Source organism: Cetorhinus maximus, chromosome 20, assembly GCF_964194155.1.
Source record: "Cetorhinus maximus chromosome 20, sCetMax3.hap1.1, whole genome shotgun sequence".
NCBI lineage: Eukaryota > Metazoa > Chordata > Chondrichthyes > Lamniformes > Cetorhinidae > Cetorhinus > Cetorhinus maximus.
In genome coordinates this window covers 89,757,615-89,778,885 of record NC_135898.1, presented here as the reverse complement: position 1 = coordinate 89,778,885, position 21,271 = coordinate 89,757,615, and the positions used below count along the sequence as shown (strand labels likewise).

The window sequence follows — 21,271 nt, the reverse complement described above, 5'->3', positions numbered from 1 at the left end:
GAGGGGGGGGCGGGGGGGCGATTGGAGGAGGCGCGAGGGGGCGGTTGTCCGCTCCCGTGGCGGCGCGAGGTGGGTTTGGCCGGGGGGCGGGGGGGGGTTCAGGCGGCGCGAGCGGGTGGCGGCCGGGGAGCGAATCAGAGCGAGCGCGCGCGCGAGGGGAGAGCGGAGTCAGACGGCCGGCGGGCGGCGGGCAGGCAGGCGGTTGGTTGGTTGGTTGGCCGGGAGGCGGCGGAGTTGACGCTGATTTCGGGCTGAATTGTGAAGACGCCCGAACTCCCGGGAGGGGGAGAGAGAGAGAGAGAGAGAGAATCCGGCCGCCGGCGGGGAGACGCTCGCAACAAGTCGGTGCGAAGCCTGTAAAAAAAAAACCGGCGTCGGTGCAGCCGAGCCGATGGAGGAATTGCGGCCTAGCGGCCCCGGGATCGCGGCGCTCTTGCCCCCGGGTTTGCACGCGATCTACCAGGAGTGCAGGAGGCTTTACTCAGACCAGCCGAATCCGCTGCAAGTCACCGCCATCGTCAAGTACTGGTACGTTCCCTCCACCATCAACATCTCTCCCTCTCCCTCCCTCTCCTAGTTGGGCTTCAATCCCGTTTCCCAAGGCCCCATATCCGAGAAGAATGAAGTAACTTTAAATCCAGGCAGCACAACGGTTTTGCTTTGAGCAATTTAAACGCAGATTTGTATATTTTTTTGGGGTTTGCAAGTTAGATTTTTCTCTCACCCCCCCCCTCCCATTCTGATCCCTTTTGTACTGCACTGATTTCTTTGTTTTGAAAGGTTTATGACTGCTTCTTATATATATATATAAAAAAAATGTTTTCATCTTTTTGTGTTTCTGATGGGGGGGTTTTGGGGGGAGGGGGAGGGTTTTGAGGGGAGGGGGAGGTTGCTGTAATGTTTACCTTTTTCGCCTCAATTATTTGCAGCAAAAACACACACACACACACACACACGATCTAAACCAAAGTTTCTGCAACCATCAATTTGACGAAGAAGTGGATCTTTCGCAATTTCCACGGGGAAAAACATGTACTTATATTTGATTATAAACAAACAGCTGTAGTTTTAGGTAAGTATCTGAAGCCTGCGATGCATGTTGTAACACCAGGCTTTATTTTGTTTGGAAAGAACTTTTGCTGGTAGCGTTGGGTTGGTTTCCAACTTGAAGTGCCCTTGTGCCCGAATAACAAAAAAAGGGCTAAAGGATTTTCCAAGCCAACCTTTCTCTTAACCAAAACAGTGCTGTCAGCAAGTGATTTTTCTGTTTTGTGCCTAATATAACTTGTCTTCACCACCACCGCCATCATAACTCTAACGAAAATAAATAATTTGTCAAATTAGAGGTTAAAATTTGTTGTTTGCCAGCAATTATCCAAATCCAGTCATCACTTAAAAGAAGTTAGTTCCGAAAGTATGCTTTGAGAATTTTCTGTCTGATCTGGTAAAACTGTGAGTAACTTTGCTGTAATTTTATTAAAATGAAACAAATTTTCATCGCAATTTAATTTGCTTGAATTAAAAATATTGGACTGTATGTTTTTTTTTGGTAGGTTGTGATTGTAATTTGGTCATTTTTAATTCCGTTGGATTCGGCTGAAATCTTGAATCCATTCACAAAGGACTAAGGATAAATTGAGATTCCATAAAATTGTCTTTGAATTCCAAAAAGCCATTTATTTTTATTAACAATGCAGCTGTACAGCTGGTGCTTAAATATTAATTTATACAATATCAAAAAATAGTTGGCCCATGCAGTATGTTATACAACATTTATGAAGTTGATGGAGGGAAGTGTTTTGATGCATTTCAGTAGATTTGCTTCTAGTGCAAGGATCACTTCTGGGTTAATGTTTGGGACATATCTCCCTACACAGGTCAATGATGCCATGTCCATGTGTTGATAGATCTGGATCTCTTGAAGCATTCCATTTTGAATTTTATTGTTCCTGTGTAATAAGACTTCCTACACAGCATATTGTTATTCCTGCAGTTTTGGGTAATCTTACCTTTTAGAGGCAAGGGCGTGAAATCAACCAAAAAAATGTTGGGAAGTTCTGATTATTTTGGAAACACGCTGATCTCACAATATTATTGTTGAATATATACAGAAGAAAATTGTAATGGAAGGTTCTAACCTACAACTTTCTTGTAAACAGTTCTGCTTCATTTTGCTTTCTATCTGATTTTCCTCTTACTGTTAGTGTCTGCTTTGTCTTTATCTTTAATGCTTTGTTTCCTTTTTTCTTACCTCAAGGCCTAGAATGAGCACCTAGCTGCCAGACACCAAGGTCTTCCAGGTAGGGTAGTATAGATGAAAACTTTTTGTCTCATTAATGAGACAGTTAGGTGGCATTTTGGGGCATTTTAAGTTTTTCTGGATGGATGAGTTAAGGTGAGCTAAATGACCTTCCTTGCCTTTTTCTTCACATGTTTGTGTGCAGTCTTTGTATTGCTACTGAGATTTTGAGCAGACATGAGCAAGATCATGAATTCCCTTAGAATGTTTACTGTTTAGGTATGGAGAGTTACATAGAAAAATTGACTGGATGGTTTAATAGTGAGAAAGAAAGCTGTAGACTACAGGGAGATATCAATAGACTGGTCAAGTGGGCAGAGAAGTGGCAAATGGAATGACCACACCAAAAAAATTGTTGCAATATCCAATTAACCACCTATTTTAAAAGGGAGAGTAATGGAAAGCATAAGTTTGCCCTGTCTGGTGAGCCATTTTGTAAGGGAGGGGAATGGGTGGAAAGAAAGATTTTCTTAAAGGCCATTAACACCAAGGGTGCATTGCTAGATTTCAACAGATAGCTTACCTGCTGTTAAACTGTAAAATGGCAACCTGATGTGGAGTGGGCAGTATAACGTGGATAAGTATGAAGTTAACCACTTTGGTAGGAAAAACAGAATGGTAGAGTATTATTTAAATGGTGATAGATTGGGCAATGTTGATGTACAAAGTGACCTGGATGTCCTTGTACATCAAGCACTGAAAGCAAGCACGCAGGTGCAGCAAGCAGTTAAGAAGGCAAATGGTATGTTGGCCTTCATTGCGAGAGCGCTTGAATACAGGAACAAGGATGTCTTACTGCAGCTGTACAGGGCCTTGTTGAGACCACACCTAGAGTATTGTGTGCAGTTTTGATCTCCTTACCTAAGAAAAGACATACTTGCCATAGAGTGAGTGCAGTAAAGGTTCACCAGACTGATTCCTGGGATGACAGGATTGTTGTATGAGGAGAGATTAGGCTGACTAGGCCTGTATTCACTGGAGTTTAGAAGAATGAGAGGGGATCTCATTGAAATGTATAAAACTCTGACAAGGCTGGACAGACTGGATGCAGGGATATTGTTTCCTCTGGCTGGTGGGTCTAGAACAAGGAGTCTCAATCTCAGGATACAGGGTAGGCCATTTAGGACTGAGATGAGGAGAAACCTCTTCACCTAGGGGGTTGTGAACCTGTGGAATTCTTTACTACAGATGGCTATGGAAGCCACGTCACTGAATATATTTAACAAGGAAATAGATAAGACCTCTAGACTCTAAAGACGTCAAGGGGTATGGGGAGAGAGCAGGAGTATGGCGTTGAGATGGAGGATCAGCCGTGATCTTATTGAATGGCAGAGCAGGCTTGAAGGGCTAACTGACCTACTCCTGCTTCTATTTTCTATGTTTCTATGACATGTTGGTGATGCATGCTGATTGTGTTAATGCTGCGAGCAGAGTTTGTGGCAAGGAATGAAATCCATGTTCACTGGGAGTTTTATTTCTTTCAGTGGCGTGAAGTGAAGTAATCTTTGGGTTACTTCTACAAGTTTGCCTTCAATGCTCTTGTTGCTGGAGGCTTCTTGTATTATAAAGGGAACAGTGAAAGAAACTTGAATTCAAGGTCGGAGGCTGGCAGCAGCTTTTAATTTGCTACTGCAGATCTGCTGTTTACTACATTTAACATGGAATCACAACTGCAGGTTCAACAACGTTCCAAAAATCAAGTCTTTAGACATAGTGGAGTTAAGTGATCCCTGTCAATGTTGCTAGAGGTACGATATTTGTCACAGCAGCCCAAAACTCCGGACAAATTGGCAAAGAACAACTGGAGTCTGTTTGGTGGCAGTTAGAATAGGGAATTTTGGACATAACTATTGTCCAGCCTTGCACGTAAAACAATTGAGAGCTGTTGACGATCATGTATCGCAGTATGAATTACCTTCAAATACGAGAACTATAAAACATAAAATGGAGGGCAGAGTAACAAATGGAGAAGTTTCATGGAATCCCAAATTCTCTAGATTTCCCGTGCTCAAGTAGCAAACGGGAATTGAATAAACTACATTTAAGCTCTAATTATTCAACTTCTATCTGTTGTTGTGAACATGATCTAAACTAATTTAGGAGTTTATTTTATATAATGCATGAATTAATCAAGGATAGTCAGCATGGATTTGTTCATGGAAGGTCATGTCTGACTAAGTTGATGGAATTCTTTGAGGAAGTAATATGGAGGCTCAATGAGGGTAGCTCATTTGAATTAATCTACATAACTTTTGACAAGATCTCACAAGGCAGACTGGTCAGAAAGGTAAAACACATGGGATCCAAGGGAAAGTGGCAAGTTGGATCCAAAATTGACTCAGCGGCAGAAAGCAAAGGGAAATAGCAGGTTGTTTTTTTGTGACTGGAAGGCTGTTCACAGTGGAGTTCTGTACTAGGTTCTTTGCTTTTTGTAATCTATATCAATGATTAAGAAGTTTTCAGATGATACAAAAATTGACTGGATGGTTAATAATGAGGAAGCAAGTTGTAGGAATATATCAATAGACTGGTCAGGTGGGCAGAAAAACTGGCAAGTGGCATGCAACCCAGAGAACTGTGAGGTAAAGCATTTGGGGAGGGCAAACAAGGGAAAGCAGTATACAATAAATAGTAGATAGTGAGATGTGTAGAGGAACAGAGGGCCCTTGGTGTGCATGTCCACACATTCAAGAAGGTAGCAGGACAGAATAGATAAGGTGGTTACTATGGCGTACAAGATCTTCAGTTTTTGGGCTGTCCCTTGGGACCGAGGCTGACTTGCCTCCACTATGGTTCAATGGGCTCTCAGATGGCTGATAATTCCAAAGTGCAATCTGCAGACTCTGCCACATGTGGAACAAATGGAGCTTGAGGGTTTGGGCAGATGAGATATGTTGTGATGTGGCAGGTGATGTGTGCCAGGTGGACCAAATCCACAAGGAAAACTTGGCCACGCTATCACAATGGTTTTGCAATTTTTATTTATTAGGAGAAGATTTGTATACTGTATTCACAAGTAATGAGAACACTGACACCTTTAGAGATTTTGAAAACTAAATTAAAGCATTTATTAACAAAGGAAAAGATTTCAAGCACTTACATAAGATTACAGTTATTTAATACTATAACAAATCCCAAAATTCCTAATTAACCTGATTCCCAGCTACACACCCTCTTTAAGGCAACTGTCCAAAATAGATTTTAAATTTAAATAATCAAGCCAGCAAGTTTACCACAGCACCCACTCGACTGTGGAATTCCAAAGGCTTTCCTCCACCTTTAGTTATTAGACACAGCAGACTTCTGCAAAAGTGGCTGGAGGTTTCCCTAAGGCTATTTCACACAGTGCTTTGAGATCTTACATGGGCCCCCCCGCAACATAGCCTTCCATTCTCTTTATATATGTTTCTCTCTCTTTAATTGGTAAATTCTGTTGTTCTTTATGTCTTTGGAAATTTACTTTTCCCATAATATAAAAATCTTTCATGTTGCCAATATGGTCAGTACATTTGGGAAAATAAACATACTGCTTGGCCTTGCTAATTGTGTTAGTTGTAAATATTCTATCATCCCTTTGAAACCCAAACAACTCCACTTATCTAAAAATGCAAATTTTCTTCACACCTTACATGCTAAGCCTTCATCCATGTTTACTCTTTAGCATTTCAAATGCCTTTTACCTCTAACTTCTTTTGATAATTTCAAGCTTGCAGTCTATCTGACTATAATTCAATTAAATCAGCTACACTGGCAATCATTCACACTCACACCCATAAACCTACTTTACAATAAACCACAGTAGTATAATGAAAAAATGTTAGTTTCATGTCAGATGTTTGGAAGTCTGTGCCGCCTCTATGTGCTCCTGATGAAGTCTCTCGATGTGTTTGGTGCCTTCCGAATAAACCTTGTCCATTTTGGTCAGACACAAGTCAGGCACTCCCATGCATCAGTGGGGATGTTTGACCTCTTCAGGCATGCTTTGAGGACATCCCTGAAGCATTTCCACTATTCCCCTGGCAGTTTGCTGCCACGATTGAGTTCCGAGTAGATCAGTTGCTTCAGGAGCCTGGCAAATGCATGACATGTTCTGTCCAGTGGAGCTGTTTTTAAGTGTTGGCACCTCAATGCTAGGCACATTGTCTTTTCTTTCTTGCAACTAGATTTGGGGATCTTGTAAAGGCACTGTTGATGGTACTTCTTTGGTGCTTTGAGGTGCCTGCATATGTTATGATAGGGCAGGTGGTATTTGGCAGGTTGTATTTGCCAGGTTGGCCAAATCCCATAGGGAATCTTGGCCAAGCTATCACAATAATTCTGCAATTTGTATTTATATACCGGGAAGTTATGTGCACTACTCTCTCTTTCTCGGTTTCGCTTGCTGTCTCTAATGCACGTGCGATCTCTCTCTCTTGCACGCGAACCCTCGGACTAGCGCGCCCCCTCCCCGTCTCGCCCACGCGCGCGCGCCCCCCTCCCCGTCTCACTTGTGCGCGCGCCCACTCCCCGTCTCGCTCTCGCGTGCCCCCCCGTCTCGCTCTCGCGCGCCCGCCCCCTCCCCGTCTCGCTCGCGCGCGCCCGCCCCCTCCCCGTCTCGCTCGCGCGCGCCCGCCCCCTCCCCGTCTCGCTCGCGCGCGCCCGCCCCCTCCCCGTCTCGCTCGCGTGCGCCCGCCCCCTCCCCGTCTCGCTCGCGCGCGCCCGCCCCCGTCTCGCTCGCGCGCGCCCGCCCCCTCCCCATCTCGCTCGCGCGCGCCCGCCCCCTCCCCGTCTCGCTCGCTCGCGCCCGCCCACTCCCCGTCTCGCTCGCTCGGGCCCCCTCCCCGTCTCGCTCGCTCGGGCCCCCTCCCCGTCTCGCTCGCGGCCCCTCCCCATCTCGCTCTCGCGTCGTCGTGTTCCCCCCCCCCCCCCCCGGTCTCGCTCGTGCGCGCCCCCTCCCCATCTCGCTCGGGCCCCCTCCCCGTCTCACTCGTGCACGCCCCCTCCCTGTCTCGTTCGTTCGCGCCTCCTTCCCGTCTCGCTTGCGCCCCCTCCCTGTCTCGCTCGCGCGCGCCCCCCCTCCCCGTTGCGCATGCCCCCTCCCCGTCTCGCTTGCGTGCACGCCCCCTCCCCGTCTCGCTCGCGTGCGCGCAACCTCCCCGACTCGCTCACGCGCGCGTGCCCCCTCCCCGTCTCGCTCGTGCGCGCGTGCCCCCTCCCCGTCTCGCTCGTGCGCGCGTGCCCCCTCCCCGTCTCGCTCACGCGCGTGCACCCCCTCCCAGTCTCGCCCACGCGCGCGCGCCCCCCTCCCCGTCTCACTTGTGCGTGCCCCCCCTCCCCGTCTCGCTTGTGCGCGCCCGCCCCCTCCCCGTCTCGCTCGCGCGCGCCCGCCCCCTCCCCGTCTTGCTCACGCGCGCCTGCCCCCTCCCCGTCTCACTCGTGCGCGCCCCCTCCCCGTCTCGCTCGCGCGCCCCCCCTCCCTGTCGCGCACGCCCCCTCCCCGTATCGCCAACGCGCGCCCCCTCCCCGTATCGCCAACGCGCGCCCCCTCTCCGTCTTGCTCGTGCGCGCGCGCCCTCCCCGTCTCTCTCGCGCACGCGCGCCCCCTCCCCGTCTCGCCCACGCGCGCGGACCCTCCCTCCCCATCTCGCTTGTGTGTGCGCCCCCTCCCCGTCTCGCTTGCGCGCACGCGTGTGCCCCCTCCCCGTCTCGCGCGCGCGTGCCCCATCTCACTCGTGCGCGCCCCTTCCCTGTCTTGCTCGCGTGCGTGCCCCCCTCCCCGTCTCGCGCACGCGCGCGCCCCCTCCCCGTCTCGCACGCACGCGCCCCCTCCCCATCTCGCTTGCACGCGCGCGCCCCCTCCCCGTCTCGCTCGCGCGCACACGCGCGCCCCCTCCCCATCTTGCACGCGCGCGCCCCCTCTCCGCCTCGCTCGCGCGCGCCCCATCTCACTCGGTTATTGTGGTTCGTTTGTGCAATCAGTGGAGTATCTACCTGGAAGTCATTAAATTTGCAAACACAGATATCTTCGATTTTCAGATGCATGTTTATGGTTTGAATTTTTTTTAATATATGTTATTTATACTCCTGTTCAGTATTCACAGAATCACACAGTGCAGAAGAGGCCCTTCGGCCCATCAAGTCTGCACCGACACGTGAGAAACACCTGACCTACCTACCTAATCCTATTTACCAGCACTTGGCCCATAGCCTTGAATGTTATGACGTGCCAAGTGCTCATCCAGGTACTTTTTAAAGGATGTGAGGCAACCCGCCTCCACCAACCCTCCCAGGCAGCGCATTCCAGACCATCACCACCCTCTGGGTAAAAAAGTTTTTCCTCACATCCCCCCTAAACCTCCTGCCCTTCACCTTGAACTTATGTCCCCTCATGACTGACCCTTCAACTAAGGGGAACATCTGCTCCCTATCCACCCTGTCCATGCCGCTCATAATCTTGTGCACCTCGATCAGGTCACTCCTCAGTCTTCTCTGCTCCAACGAAAACAACCCAAGTCTATCCAACCTCTCTTCATAACTTAAATGTTTCATCCCAGGCAACATCCTGGTGAATCTCCTCTGCACCCCGTCCAGTGCAATCACATCCTTCCTATAATGTGACGACCAGAACTGCACACTGTACTCCAACTGTGGCCTCACCAAGGTTCTATACAACTCCAACATGACCTCCCTTTTGTAATCTATGCCTCGATTGATAAAGGCAAGTGTCCCATATGCCTTTTTCACCACCCCACTAACATGCCCCTCTGCCTTCAGAGATCTTTGGACACACACGCCAAGGTCCCTTTGTCCCTCAGAACTTTCTAGTGTCATGCCGTTTATTGAATAGTTCCTTGTCAAATTACCCCTTCCAAAGTGTATCACCTCACTTTTCAGGGTTAAATTCCATCTGCCACTTATCTGCCCATTTGACCATCGCGTCTATATCTTCTTGTAGCCCAAGACACTCAACCTCTCTGTTAACCACCCGGCAAATCTTTGTGTCATCTGCAAACTTACTAATCCTACCCCCCGCATAGTCATCTATGTCGTTTATATAAATGACGAATAATAGGGGACCCAACACAGATCCCTGTGGTACGCCACTGGACACTGGCTTCCAGTCACAAAAGCAGCCTCTGTCATCACCCTCTGTCTCCTACAACTAAACCAATTTTGAATCCACCTTGTCAAATTACCCTGTATCCCATGTGCATTTGCTTCTTTATAAGTTTCCCATGTGGGATCTTGTCAAAGGCTTTGCTGAAATCCATATAAACTACATCAACTGCACTACCCTCATCTACACACCTGGTCACCTCCTCAAAAAGTTCAATCAAATTTGTTAGGCATGACCTCCCTCTGACAAAGCCATGCTGACTATCCCTGATCAAACCTTGCCTCTCCAAGAGGAGATAGATTCTCTCCTTCAGAATTTTCTCCAATAGTTTCCCTGCCACTGACGTGAGACTCACTGGCCTGTAGTTCCCTGGCTTCTCTCTACAACCCTTCTTAAATAGCAGAACCAGATTAGCTGTCTCCAGTCATCTGGCATCTCCCCTGTGGCCATAGAGGAATTAAAGATTTGGGTCAGAGCCCCTGCGATCTCCTCCCTTGCCTCCCTAAGCAGTCTGGGACACAAATCATCCGGACCTGGAGATTTGTCCACTTTTAAGCCTGCCAACACTTCCAATACCTTGTCACTCCCTATATCAATTTGCTCAAGAACCTCGCAGTCTCTCTCCCCGAGTTCTATACCTTCATCCTCATTCTCTTGGGTGAAGACGGATGTGAAATATTCGTTCAACACTCTACCGATGTCCTCTGGCTCAACCCATAGATTGCCCCCTTGGTCCCTAATGGGCCCTACTCTTTCCCTGGTTATTCTCTTCCCATTGATGTACTTATAGAATATCTTGGGATTTTCCCTACTTTTACCAGCCAGAGCTTTCTCATATCCCCTCTTTGCTCTCCTAATTGCTTTCTTAAGCTCCGCCCTGCACTTTCTGTACTGTACTAATGCCTCTGCTGATTTGCTCCCCTTGTACCTGCTAAAAGCCTCTCTTTTCCTTCTCATTGTATCCTGAATATTTCTGGTCATCCATGGTTCTCTGGGCTTGTTACTCCTTCCTATCACCCTAGAGGGAACATGTTGAACCTGTACCCTCCCCATTTCCTTTTTGAACGCACCCCACTGCTCCTCTGTTGATTACCCCACAAGTAGCTGTTCCCAGTCTACCTTGGCCAGATCCTGCCTTATTTTACTAAAATCCACTCTCCCCCAATCCAAAACATTTTTTTGCAACTTGTCTATTTCTTTGTCCATAACAAGCTTAAATTGTACCACGTTATGGTCGCTATCACTAAAATGCTTCCCCACCACCACCTCAGCCACCTGTCTGGCTTCATTCCCCAGAATTAGGTTCAGCACTGCGCCATCCCTTGTTGGAGCCTCTACATATTGACCTAAAAAGTTCTCCTGTACACATTTCAAGAAATCCACTCCATCCAAGCTCTTAACACTATGCCTATCCCAATTAATGTTGGGAAAGTTGAAATCACCTAATATAATTACCCTGTTGTTATTGTTTTTACACACCTCAGCAAATTGTGCACATCTTTGCTCCTCAATTTCCCGCTGACTACCTGGAGGTCTATAATAAACACCTACAATGTGGCTGCCCCTTTTTTATTCCTAAGTATTGATCTTTACAGATTCTTTCAGGACTAATAAAAACCTAAATGACATGGCATTTAAAGTTGAAGCACTTTTCCAGTTCTGGCATGAACTAATCCACAAGTGGTCATGTCTAGAAATGGATTGATTCAGAGTGCTTGCTCTTTGGATTTTATCAGTCTTGCCTCATTGAGAAACTAGCATTGATGGGGCATGTAAATTTATGTGTGTGTCTGATTGTAATACAGTATAGAACCAAAATAAATGCATATTGATCAAGATCACCACCTATTCAAGACCCTGATTTTCATTATTTAGCGATGGAAAAAGTGATTTCCTTGCTGATGACACCAACCTTTCCCATGAGGTTAATTCCATAGGGAATTCCACAGTCTATGCTTGCACTTTATGTTGTCTTCCTAGTGTTGGTGCAGTTAAGGTTGTGCAAACCATTAGGTCAAATGAGGGTTGCTTATTCTGTGTCGGAATCCAGATTTTTTTACTTTTGTTCAAACTAATGTTTATTGGATGTACTTCAACTATTAGTCCACTGCAACAGGTGTTTCTGACAAGTTGGAGCAGCGGACTGTATCTGTCTCTCACAGCTAGTGAAGGGAGCATGCAAGACTAAAAGAAGGACAGATTTAAATTGAGGTTCCCACTTCCATGGTCAACCATTTGCACGTTCAAGTCCACTTCAGTATTCGCTGAAGACATCGAAGTAAACATTTGATAGGGATATAGTTAGTGCATGAGAGAGGCTTTCTGTGCAAGATTGGTACAGGATGATTTGACCTTATGAATGATGTGATCAAATCATCAAAAAGATTAATTGCAGTCTATTTTTGGACAATTTGTAAAATTGCCAAGGAATTACTTTTTATTTACATTTTCATGTTAGTCTTAAAATAACACAAAAACTTTCAGTTAGTAAAATGAAAGAAATGTTTATTTTTTCAGTATTTGTATAGTCAAGTTAAATTTTGTGGGCCTGGAGGTTTGGAAAAGGCTGTAATTAATGTAGTTGTCTCATTAGTGGAGTGTATCCTAGATCAGAACAGCAAAGTCTCTTAGCCTGATCGGTTCAGTAGTAAACTTATAAATCACCCATGAAACCAAAAATCTCTTACATCTCTTTCCCACACTTCCATCCTCCCTCCCTCTCAATATCTATGTTGAATTTCTGTTTTGTCTTTTGGTATCCTGAAGGCATTTACTTAGGTGCTACTGGGTTGAGAGTTTATTTACATGAAACTGATTTTATTGCACCTGTTTCTTCCTGTAATCTATATGTTATAGCTGTTGTCCAAAATAATCTATCAAAATAAGTACCCCTGGGCCAGATTTTTTCTTTTTTTCCATACATTGTGAACTTGGAATGTAAGGTGCATTTAACTGAATAATTTTACTAAATAATTCATTGGCCATAGACTAATTGAAGTTATTGGATTAATGATATTTTATTGACATAGGGAATATTATGATTGATTAAAATTTATCTTTTATCTGAACCCCAAGCTAGTCACTTTTTTTGGTTCCTCATTTCTCCTCCCCCTCCCCCAATGCCATCTCAACCACATTAGCAGTCAGTAAACATTTAAACTTGAAAATCGTGTCTATTGCTACAAAAGCCATTCTCAGTTGTCTTTTTTTACTTTCTCTAAAGGTTGGGAGGACCAGACCCACTGGACTACATTAGCATGTACAGAAATCCAGGAAGCCCAACACAGGACGTTCCAGAGCATTGGCATTATGTTAGCTTTGGATTGAGTGACTTGTATGGTGATAACAGAGTCCATGAGTAAGTACTGTAAGAGGAAAATCTCAAATACTGGAATTCCAAAAGTAAAGGGAAAATTAGCTGTTTGGTGGTGCAGAATTTGAATATTGCTGGAAAAAGAGACATGCTATCGAAGCTTTTCGTCTTGCACTTATTAGGACAGCTTGCAAGAAAATATCAATAGTGCAGGGAAAACAATTTATATTGAATGAGAAGAGGAGTGCTGATTGGTTGGCAATTGGACTCTGATTGGTAGAGGCATTGCCATGGGGAATGCAGCAGCATACAGTTAACTGCCAAGCTTTTTGTTCAAATTCAAACTAGGCAGGTCGACTCTGATTTGTCAAGGCATTGCCATGGAAAAAGAACCAGGGAATGACTATCTTCCAAGCTTTTGCTTAGTTGAAAAAAATGCAATGCGTGGAATATGCTCCTTCTGTCTGCAAAGGACAGAGCCCTGTGTGTGACTTCTAGCATGCGTAAGTGAGCCACACTACAAGTTCGAATGATAATCTTAAATTGGTTTTCAGTGTAATTCTTAGCACAGTCAGGATTGTTTAGCAAGTATTGTCAGAACGTCTTTCTGGCTTGACGGAAGCTGTTGCTATGCAGTAGCAACACGAATGGTATTCTCCACTAACAGGATGCTGCTGTCAAGCCAAAAAGACGTTCTGCCTACCACACAAATGAATAATGTGGTAGATGAATTTCACTGCAGTGTGATGCCAGATATGTAGACCATACTTCCCAACAACTGGCGGATCATATCAAACAACACATCCCTTTGGCTGTTTGCAACAGGCAAAGTAATGGTCGTACCCAACCAGCCCGTGCTTGCAAAACTCAAAACATAGTATCCAACATTAGGTGTGATTCCGCGATTGGACAACATTTGGTAAACAATCCTGATTGTGCTAAAAATTCCACTGAAAACCAATTTAAGATTATCAGTTGGACTCGCAGTGTGGCTCACTTACGTTAGAAGCCACATATATTCACACATAGAGTCCTGTCCTTTATCAACTAAACAAAAGCTTGGAAGATAGAACCAGGGAATGGCTTGACCAATTGGAGTCGACCTGCCTGGTTTGAATTTGAACAAAAAGCTTGACAGTTAACTGTTTCTTGCTGCCTTCCCTATGGCAACACCCCTACCAGTCAGAGTCCACTTTCCAACCAATCAGCACTCTCTTTTCATGCAGCATAAATTGTTGTTCCCTTTACTGTTGATATTTTTTTGCGAGCTGTCTTGAGTGCAAGACAAAAAGCTTCGATAGCATGTATTTCTTTTCAGCAAAGAGAAAATTATTAAGGGTCTTATTGAAAAATTAGCTCAGATTATAGCTGCAGATTGATCTTTTGACCCTTCCAGTGTTTTCTATTTTTGTTTGAGTAACTGCCATAATGGTTTAGAAATGGGAACGTTCTGCAACATATACATTTTGTAGTTGATTCTGTTTTAGAAAAAAAAGTCTGAAAAATGAAAGCCAATTTGTCTGTTATATATAAAGATTTTCAGTGACACAAATTGACATGGAAACAGATTTGATATTAATGATGTATATGCAGAATGTATGTGATCTATGGAAGATCCTAAAAGTGATTTAGCATGTTGGCATATTTGGCTGTTTTCTGAAAAGTTGCTCTAGTGAAAATATAATTTGTATGTTGTTGAATACAAGGAAATCTTAACCTAAATGTAGCAGCATTTGCTCCTTCAAGAGTTGACCTATGGAATAGCTGCCCCCAAGCACAGTGAGTATGAACGCTAGAGGCTCTCAAAAACAAATGAACTGAGTCCTAGTTTAATGAGGACTTCACATACCTGACAGACACCGTGGTAGGAGGAAAATTGAAAAAAATAGACGCTTTACAGTCTTTTGGACTTAAAATTGAGTTCAAGAACTTCAGACCATGAACTCTGTCCTCCATTTTGATTTTTTCACCCCCCTGCCCCTCCAACTGCCAGCCCCCCTGAGGGCCAGTCGGTAACTTGTTCTCATGTTTTTCTTCCAGGAAGCGCTGACCCTTGTTCTGCTATTAACACATTCTGCTATCTGACCTTTATGCCCCTATTAACACCTGCCTTAGTCTTCAACACCATCATTACCACTCCCTTTGTCTTGTGTCCATGACATTTTAGTCAGTTAATCTCTCCTGTGCTCCAATCTATCCATGACCTTCTATTTTGCTCGACCACTTCTCTTCAACAGAAAACCCATCATGCTTCTACCTCTCTTCAGTTCTGAAGAAGAGTCAGACAGACTCCAAGTGTTAACTCTGTTTCTCTCTCCACAGATGCTGCCAGACTTGCTGAGTTTTTCCAACATTTCCTGTTTTATTTCAGATTTTCAGCATCTGCAAGTATTTGGCTTTTATTTTAGTGACTAATGGAAAACTTCCGCTTTGAAAGGCATTACAGCTGACCCCAATTCTATCGTAATTTGACGATCACATGCATTTTCTAGGAGCGATAATAGGTTACTAGCCTAGAATGGGATTTTCTTCTAATCCCCTGTCCCTTCCAATCCCCTTCCTTAGTAAGAGAAACTGAAGCAAATTCAGAGTTCCCAATTGAAATTGGAATAACAGGCAAATTTAGAAGCATTGTTAATTATGATTCTACATAATACACTAACTATAACCTAGATATGGCTTAAATAGAATTAATAATCCTACTTATAACATTTTCAGGAGAGATAGGTAGGGGAAAAACAAAATGAAATGATGTGGTAGTATTCATATAGGATTGATCAAAAGGTCAGAACGTAAGAATGTCCTGGGGTTGTGTTGAAACTGAATCCATATAGAATTGAAGTACCGTACAGTACAGAAGGAGGCCATTTGGACCTCCAGCTGTTTGTGCCAGCTCTGTTTCACTCCCTTGTGCTTTCCCCATAGCCCTGGAAACAATTTCTTCTCAAGTATATATCCAACTTTCTTTAAAGTTGCAATTGAATCTGCTTCTAACTCCCTTTCAGGCAGTGCACTCCAGATCAAAACAGTTTGTTGCATTTGTAAAAAATTTTCTATTCATCTCCCCTCAGGTTATTTTGTTGATTATCTGTGTCCTCTGGCTACTGATCCTCCTTCAAATGGAAACTGTTCCTCCTTGTTTATTCGATCAAAACTGGTCATAATTTTTGAACACTTCCATTAAAACTCCCATTAAGTTCTTCTGCTTAATTCTGTGTAATTCTTAGCACATTTGGAATTGTTCAGCAAGTGCTGTCGAATCACAGAATCACATCTAATGTTAGACAGCATGCCCTGAGTTTTGCAAGCACTGGCTGGTTGAGTATGGTCAGTACTCTGCCTATTACGAAAATTGAAGGGATTTGCAGTTTGATACAATCCCTCACCAGTCATTGGGGCGTACAGCTTATGTAACTGGCATCGCACTGGCACTGAAATTCAGAAAACACATTGTTCATTTGTGTTTTGAAAGTAGTTTTGGCTTGATGGCAACATTCTGTTAGTGGAAAATACCAGTTGTGTTGGTACTGCATAAGTAGAAGTGTGAAACAGTTAGCTTCACCCGTTGCTCAAATTTTCGAGGTGCCTTGCCCTTCCAGGGTATTGAGGTAGACTGGGCGCTTTTTACTTTCAAAAGTGGTGGCCTTAGGCCCATATGTGAGTATACACAATACCCATTGATCGGGGTAGCCATTAACCTGCAGGATAGCTTTAATGCACCTTGTTTCGTCATCAAGCTTGCATGGTGAACAAATGATTCAGGCCCAATTTGCTGATAAGGCCAGTTGTATAGTGGGTGGAGCTGTAGGAATCCCAATCAGTATATTTACCAGTAAAAATAGGCTTGAGGTAGACAGAAGCAGAGAACTCATTAGCAGATTCTCAATTAGCTTGTTACATTGTTGCATTTCAAAGATGAATTTGAATGCGGGATGGAGTGCATTAAGGTGTAAGGAAATTCATACATGCAGCTGCAGATTCAAATATAGCGGGTGTTTCATCCATGTATTGGAAGCATGCAAAGTCACTTGTCAGTATATGCATTTGGATTCCTACAGCAAAGTGCACTATAAGATTGGCCTTGTCGCAATCTGATAAATAGGGCCTGAGCCATTTGCTTACCTTGTAAGCTTGATGCTAAAATAGGGTGCATCAAAGCTATCCTGTGGGATAATGGCTACCCCGATCAGATCATTGCTCGCTATGCATTGCATATGTTCATGAATGGACCTAAGGCTGCGATTTTCGGACCTGAAAAGTGCCCAGTCTACCTCAACTTACCCTGGAAGGGTAAAGTATCTCAAAAATTTGAGAACAGGTGAAGCTATCTGTTTGTGGTATTTTCCACTAACAGGATGCTGCCGTCAAGCTAAAAAGACTTCCTGCCTACCAAACAAATGAAATATGTGGTTAATGAATTTCAGTGCTGGTGCCATGCCAGTTACGTAAGCCAAACACCCCAACAGTCAGATCATATCAAATACCATGTCCTGTCTGCTGTTTGCAATAGGCAGAGTACTGATTGTACTCAACCAGCCAGTGCTTGCAAAACTCAGAACATACTGCCTAAAATTAGATGTGATTCCATGATTCGACAGCACTTGCTAGACAATTCCAAGTGTGCTAAGAATTACACTAATAGCCAATTTAATATTATAAGTCATGCTCTCAATGTGGCTCACTTACAATTACTAGAAGCTACATATATTCATATGCAAGGACGTGCCATATGCAGGCAACAGGAACATGTCTAGGCATTGTGCCTTTTTAAAATTCATTTATGGGATGTGGGCATCACTGGCTAGGCCAGCATTCATTGCTCATTCCTAATTGTCCTTGAGAAGGTAAGCTTCTTTCTTAAACTGCTACAGCCCATGTGGTGTAGGAACCTCCACAGTGCTATTACGGAGGGAGTTCCAGGATTTTGACCCAATGACAGTGAAGCAATGGCAAAATATTTCCAAGTCATGATGATGAGTGGCTTGGAGGGGAACTTCCAGGTGGTGGTGTTCCAATGAGTCTGCTGACTTGTCCTTCTAGATGGTAACATCCTGAGTTTGCAAGGTACTGTCTAAGGAGCCGTGGTGAGTCCTTGCAGTGCATCTTGTAACACACTGTTATCACTGTGCTTTGGTGATGGGGGCACTGAATGTTTGTGGATAGGGTGCAAATCAAGCAGGCTGCTTTCTCCTGGATGATATCCAGCTTCTTGAGTGTTGTTGGAGTTGCACTCATCCAGGCTAAGAGGAGAGCATTCCATCACATTTCTGACTTGCCCCTTGTAGATGGTGGATAGGCTTTGGGGAGTCAGGAGGTAAGTTACTTGCCACAGGATTCCTAGCCTCTGTCCTGCTTTTGTAGCCACAGTATTTATATGGCTAGTCCAGTTCAGTTTCTGCTCAATGGTAACCCCCAGGATGTTGATAGTGGGGGATTCAGCGATGGTAATGCCATTGAATGTCAAGGGTCAATGGTTAGATTCTCTCTTGTTGGAGATGGTCATTGCCTGGCACTTGTGTGGTGCAGATGTTACTTACCACTTGTCAGCTGAAGCCTGATATTGTCCAGGTCTTGCTGTATTTGGACATGGACTGCTTCAGAATCTGAGGAGTTGCAAATAGTGCTGAACATTGTGCAATAATCAGCAAACATCCCCACTTTTGATCTTATGATGGAAGGAAGGTCATTGATGAAGCAGCTAAAGATGGTTGGGCCTAGGACGCTACCCTGAGGAACTCCTGCAGTGATGTCCTGGAACTGAGATGATTGACCTCCAACGACTGCAACCATCTTCCTTTGTTCTGTGTATGACCCCAACCAGCGGAGAGTTTTCCCCTTGATTTCCATCAACTCCAGTTTTGCTAAGGCTCCTTGATGCCACACTTGGCCAAATGCTGCCTTGATGTCAAGGGCAGTCACTCTCACCTCACCTCTGGAGTTCAGCTCTTTTGACTGTGTTTGAACTAAGGCTGTAATGAGGTCAGGAACTGAGTGACCCTGATGGAACCCAAACTGATCATCAGTGAGCAGGTTATTTCTAAGCAAGTGCTGCTTGATAGCACTGTTGATGACCCTTTCGATCACTTTACTGATGATCGATAGTAGACTGATGGGGCGGTAATTGGCCGGGTTGAATTTGTCCTGCTTTTTGTGTACAGGATATATGTGGGCAATTTTCCACATTTACGGGTAGATGCCAGTGTTGTAGCTGTACTGGAACAGCTTGGCTAGGGGTATGGTAAGTTGTGGAGCCCAAGTCTTGAATATTGTCAGGGCCTATAGCTTTTGCAGTATCCAGTGCCTTCAGTCGTTTCTTGATATCACATGGAGTGAATTGAATTGGCATATGTTGATGCCGGGTGGTCTGTCTGGTGTCATTCTTTTGAGTGACTTGTGACATGTGAGTGGCTTGCTAGGCCATTTTAGAGTGCTTTTAACAGTCAGCCACATTTCTGTGGATTTGGAGTCAACGTTTAAGGCCAGACCAGGTAAGGACAATTGACATTGGTTTTATGCTCATCGTTAGACTTTTAATTTCAGAAGTTTACTGAATTCAAATTCCACCATTTGCCATAGCAGGATTCAAACCTGGGTCCCCAGAGCATTACCTTGCATCTCTGGATTACCGGTCTAGTGACAATACCACTCTGCCACCGTCTCCAAATGCAATAGTGTCCTGGTGCATTCTCCATGGCAATACCTTGACCAATCAGAGTCGACTTGTCAACCAATCAGTACCCTTTTCTCATGCAGTATAAATTGTTGCTCCCTTTGAAATTTGGCATTCTTGCAACTGTCCTGATGAGTGGAAGACGAAAAGCTTTGACAGCATGTCTCTTCTTTCGGCAGTACTCAAGATCATTATGTTTCTTGCTCAACAAGCAAAGGAACACTGCTTGATTTAGTTAAGAAAATAAATCGAAGAGAAGAAAACAACTGGCGCATATTGACCATAGCATAAGTTTACCGCAAGAATAAAAAAGGATAATGAAGAGATAAAGAGCATCGGTGTTGGCTAGAGTTGGACTATGCACTTCAGGCACTAAAGTTTACTTTTTGATGCCATTCCTGGAACCACTGTCTGAAATGGAGCTCAGCAGCTGCTTGATTTAGGTGCTACCTCGTACAATGGTTTAACTTAGTAGAAAATTACATTTAAAAAAATTGTCAAGTAGCTTTCTATTTAATAAAACACTGCCCTGCAGCCATATCTTCAGGTCTTTAGGTTCTCTGTATCAATTAATTTTAAAATTGAATCAAAGTCAGAGTTAAATGTGGCTTTGAGATGTTGCTAGTGGATGAAATAAGCAACAAGCAAATGATTTTTGTATTCTGTATTAATGTCACTTATTGAATGGATGTAACCTGTTGTGTGTCTCTATATGCATTTGAGTTTTAAATGTTGTTTTCTTGCATCTCCTGACATGTCCTCAATGCAGTGATTCACATAACTGCACTGTGAAATTAATTAATTTTTGGGGCAGGTCACTGGATTTTTTTTAAACAGTTCTGATTTTTCTAGGATAAAGGTACACTACATCTTCACCAGCAATGTACCTTCCCTCAAGCCAATTTTCAGTCCTTTTCCAGATTTTAGAGATTTGGTCGCAATATCTCTGATTAAAGGGACTTGTTCAAAAATTAATGCCTCAAGCAAGAAGAGAGGACTTCTACTTAGTGCTTTAGTCAAACTCAGGGTGTCCCAGGTGCTGTACATCACTTTTGAAATGTAGTCACTGTTATAATGCAGGGAAATATAAAAGGTAACACACAGATCAGGACTTTACAACTTTTTTTGAATCTTTAAATATTTTTTAATTGAAAGAAAGGGCTAAAAAATGTTGATTCAGAAATGAGCAATTGTATTGCAACTTCAGTGTCTTTCGTAATTTGTTGGAGGTAAGCTATTTTCTATATGTATTTGTAGTGCAATTGTGTGATTACTGAAAGTAATAATTATTTAAGATGAGTAATGCTGAGTTGACTTTGTTAATAATGTATCCTTCCAGATCCAAATATACTGGTTCTTGTGAGATCCCAGTTTACAATGTTGATATTGCTTTATTAGAGTTGCATTGTGATCTGAGAGAAAATGCGTACATTGTGAGTTTTGTAAAAAAAATGTGGAGTATTGTTTGGGGCTGCCATTAGATTTGCAAACTGGCTGAGGTTCAATTGTACCTAAACACTGGCCAAGAACTGGCCTAATTTTGCTGTCTACAGTCTGTTCATGAGAGACAAAGCATGCAGGTTATATGAAGAAAAGCAAATTATTCATGGCTTTGTAGCTGCAGAGTAGGTTAATTGAAGTCTCCTTCAGTTCTGATTACAGTATAAAATTGCAGTGACATGCCAACCATTCATTGAACGGCATAATTATAATACTGGTTGGGAGCAGCCTTTTGTGATTGTCCTATTGATCCAGACTCTGGGGAGTGCTGTATGACACTCTTATTTTGCACTGAACGATTGTAAGAAACCATTGAACAGAATTGTGTGGAATACAACTTCTATTTTCAAGGGTGTAATGTATGTATTGATCTAAATTGTTGTCTTTTATTGT

General features: G+C 43.9%; 1 protein-coding gene across 3 annotated transcripts in view; it reads left to right on the top strand.

The window, feature by feature from the left end:
- Positions 1-247: 247 nt before the first annotated feature.
- The window catches only part of sufu (suppressor of fused homolog (Drosophila)), a 172,256-nt gene continuing 151,232 nt past the window's right edge, over positions 248-21,271 (top strand). For 2 of the 3 annotated variants that reach the window (XM_078565147.1, XM_078565146.1), the window contains exons 1-2: positions 248-528; positions 12,619-12,753. In XM_078565147.1, coding sequence (XP_078421273.1) covers positions 392-528; positions 12,619-12,753 — 272 coding nt within the window. In that variant the 5' untranslated portion in view covers positions 248-391. Of the gene's footprint in view, positions 529-12,618; positions 12,754-21,271 lie in introns of those variants that run through there. The other variant, XM_078565148.1, reaches the window with a different exon arrangement.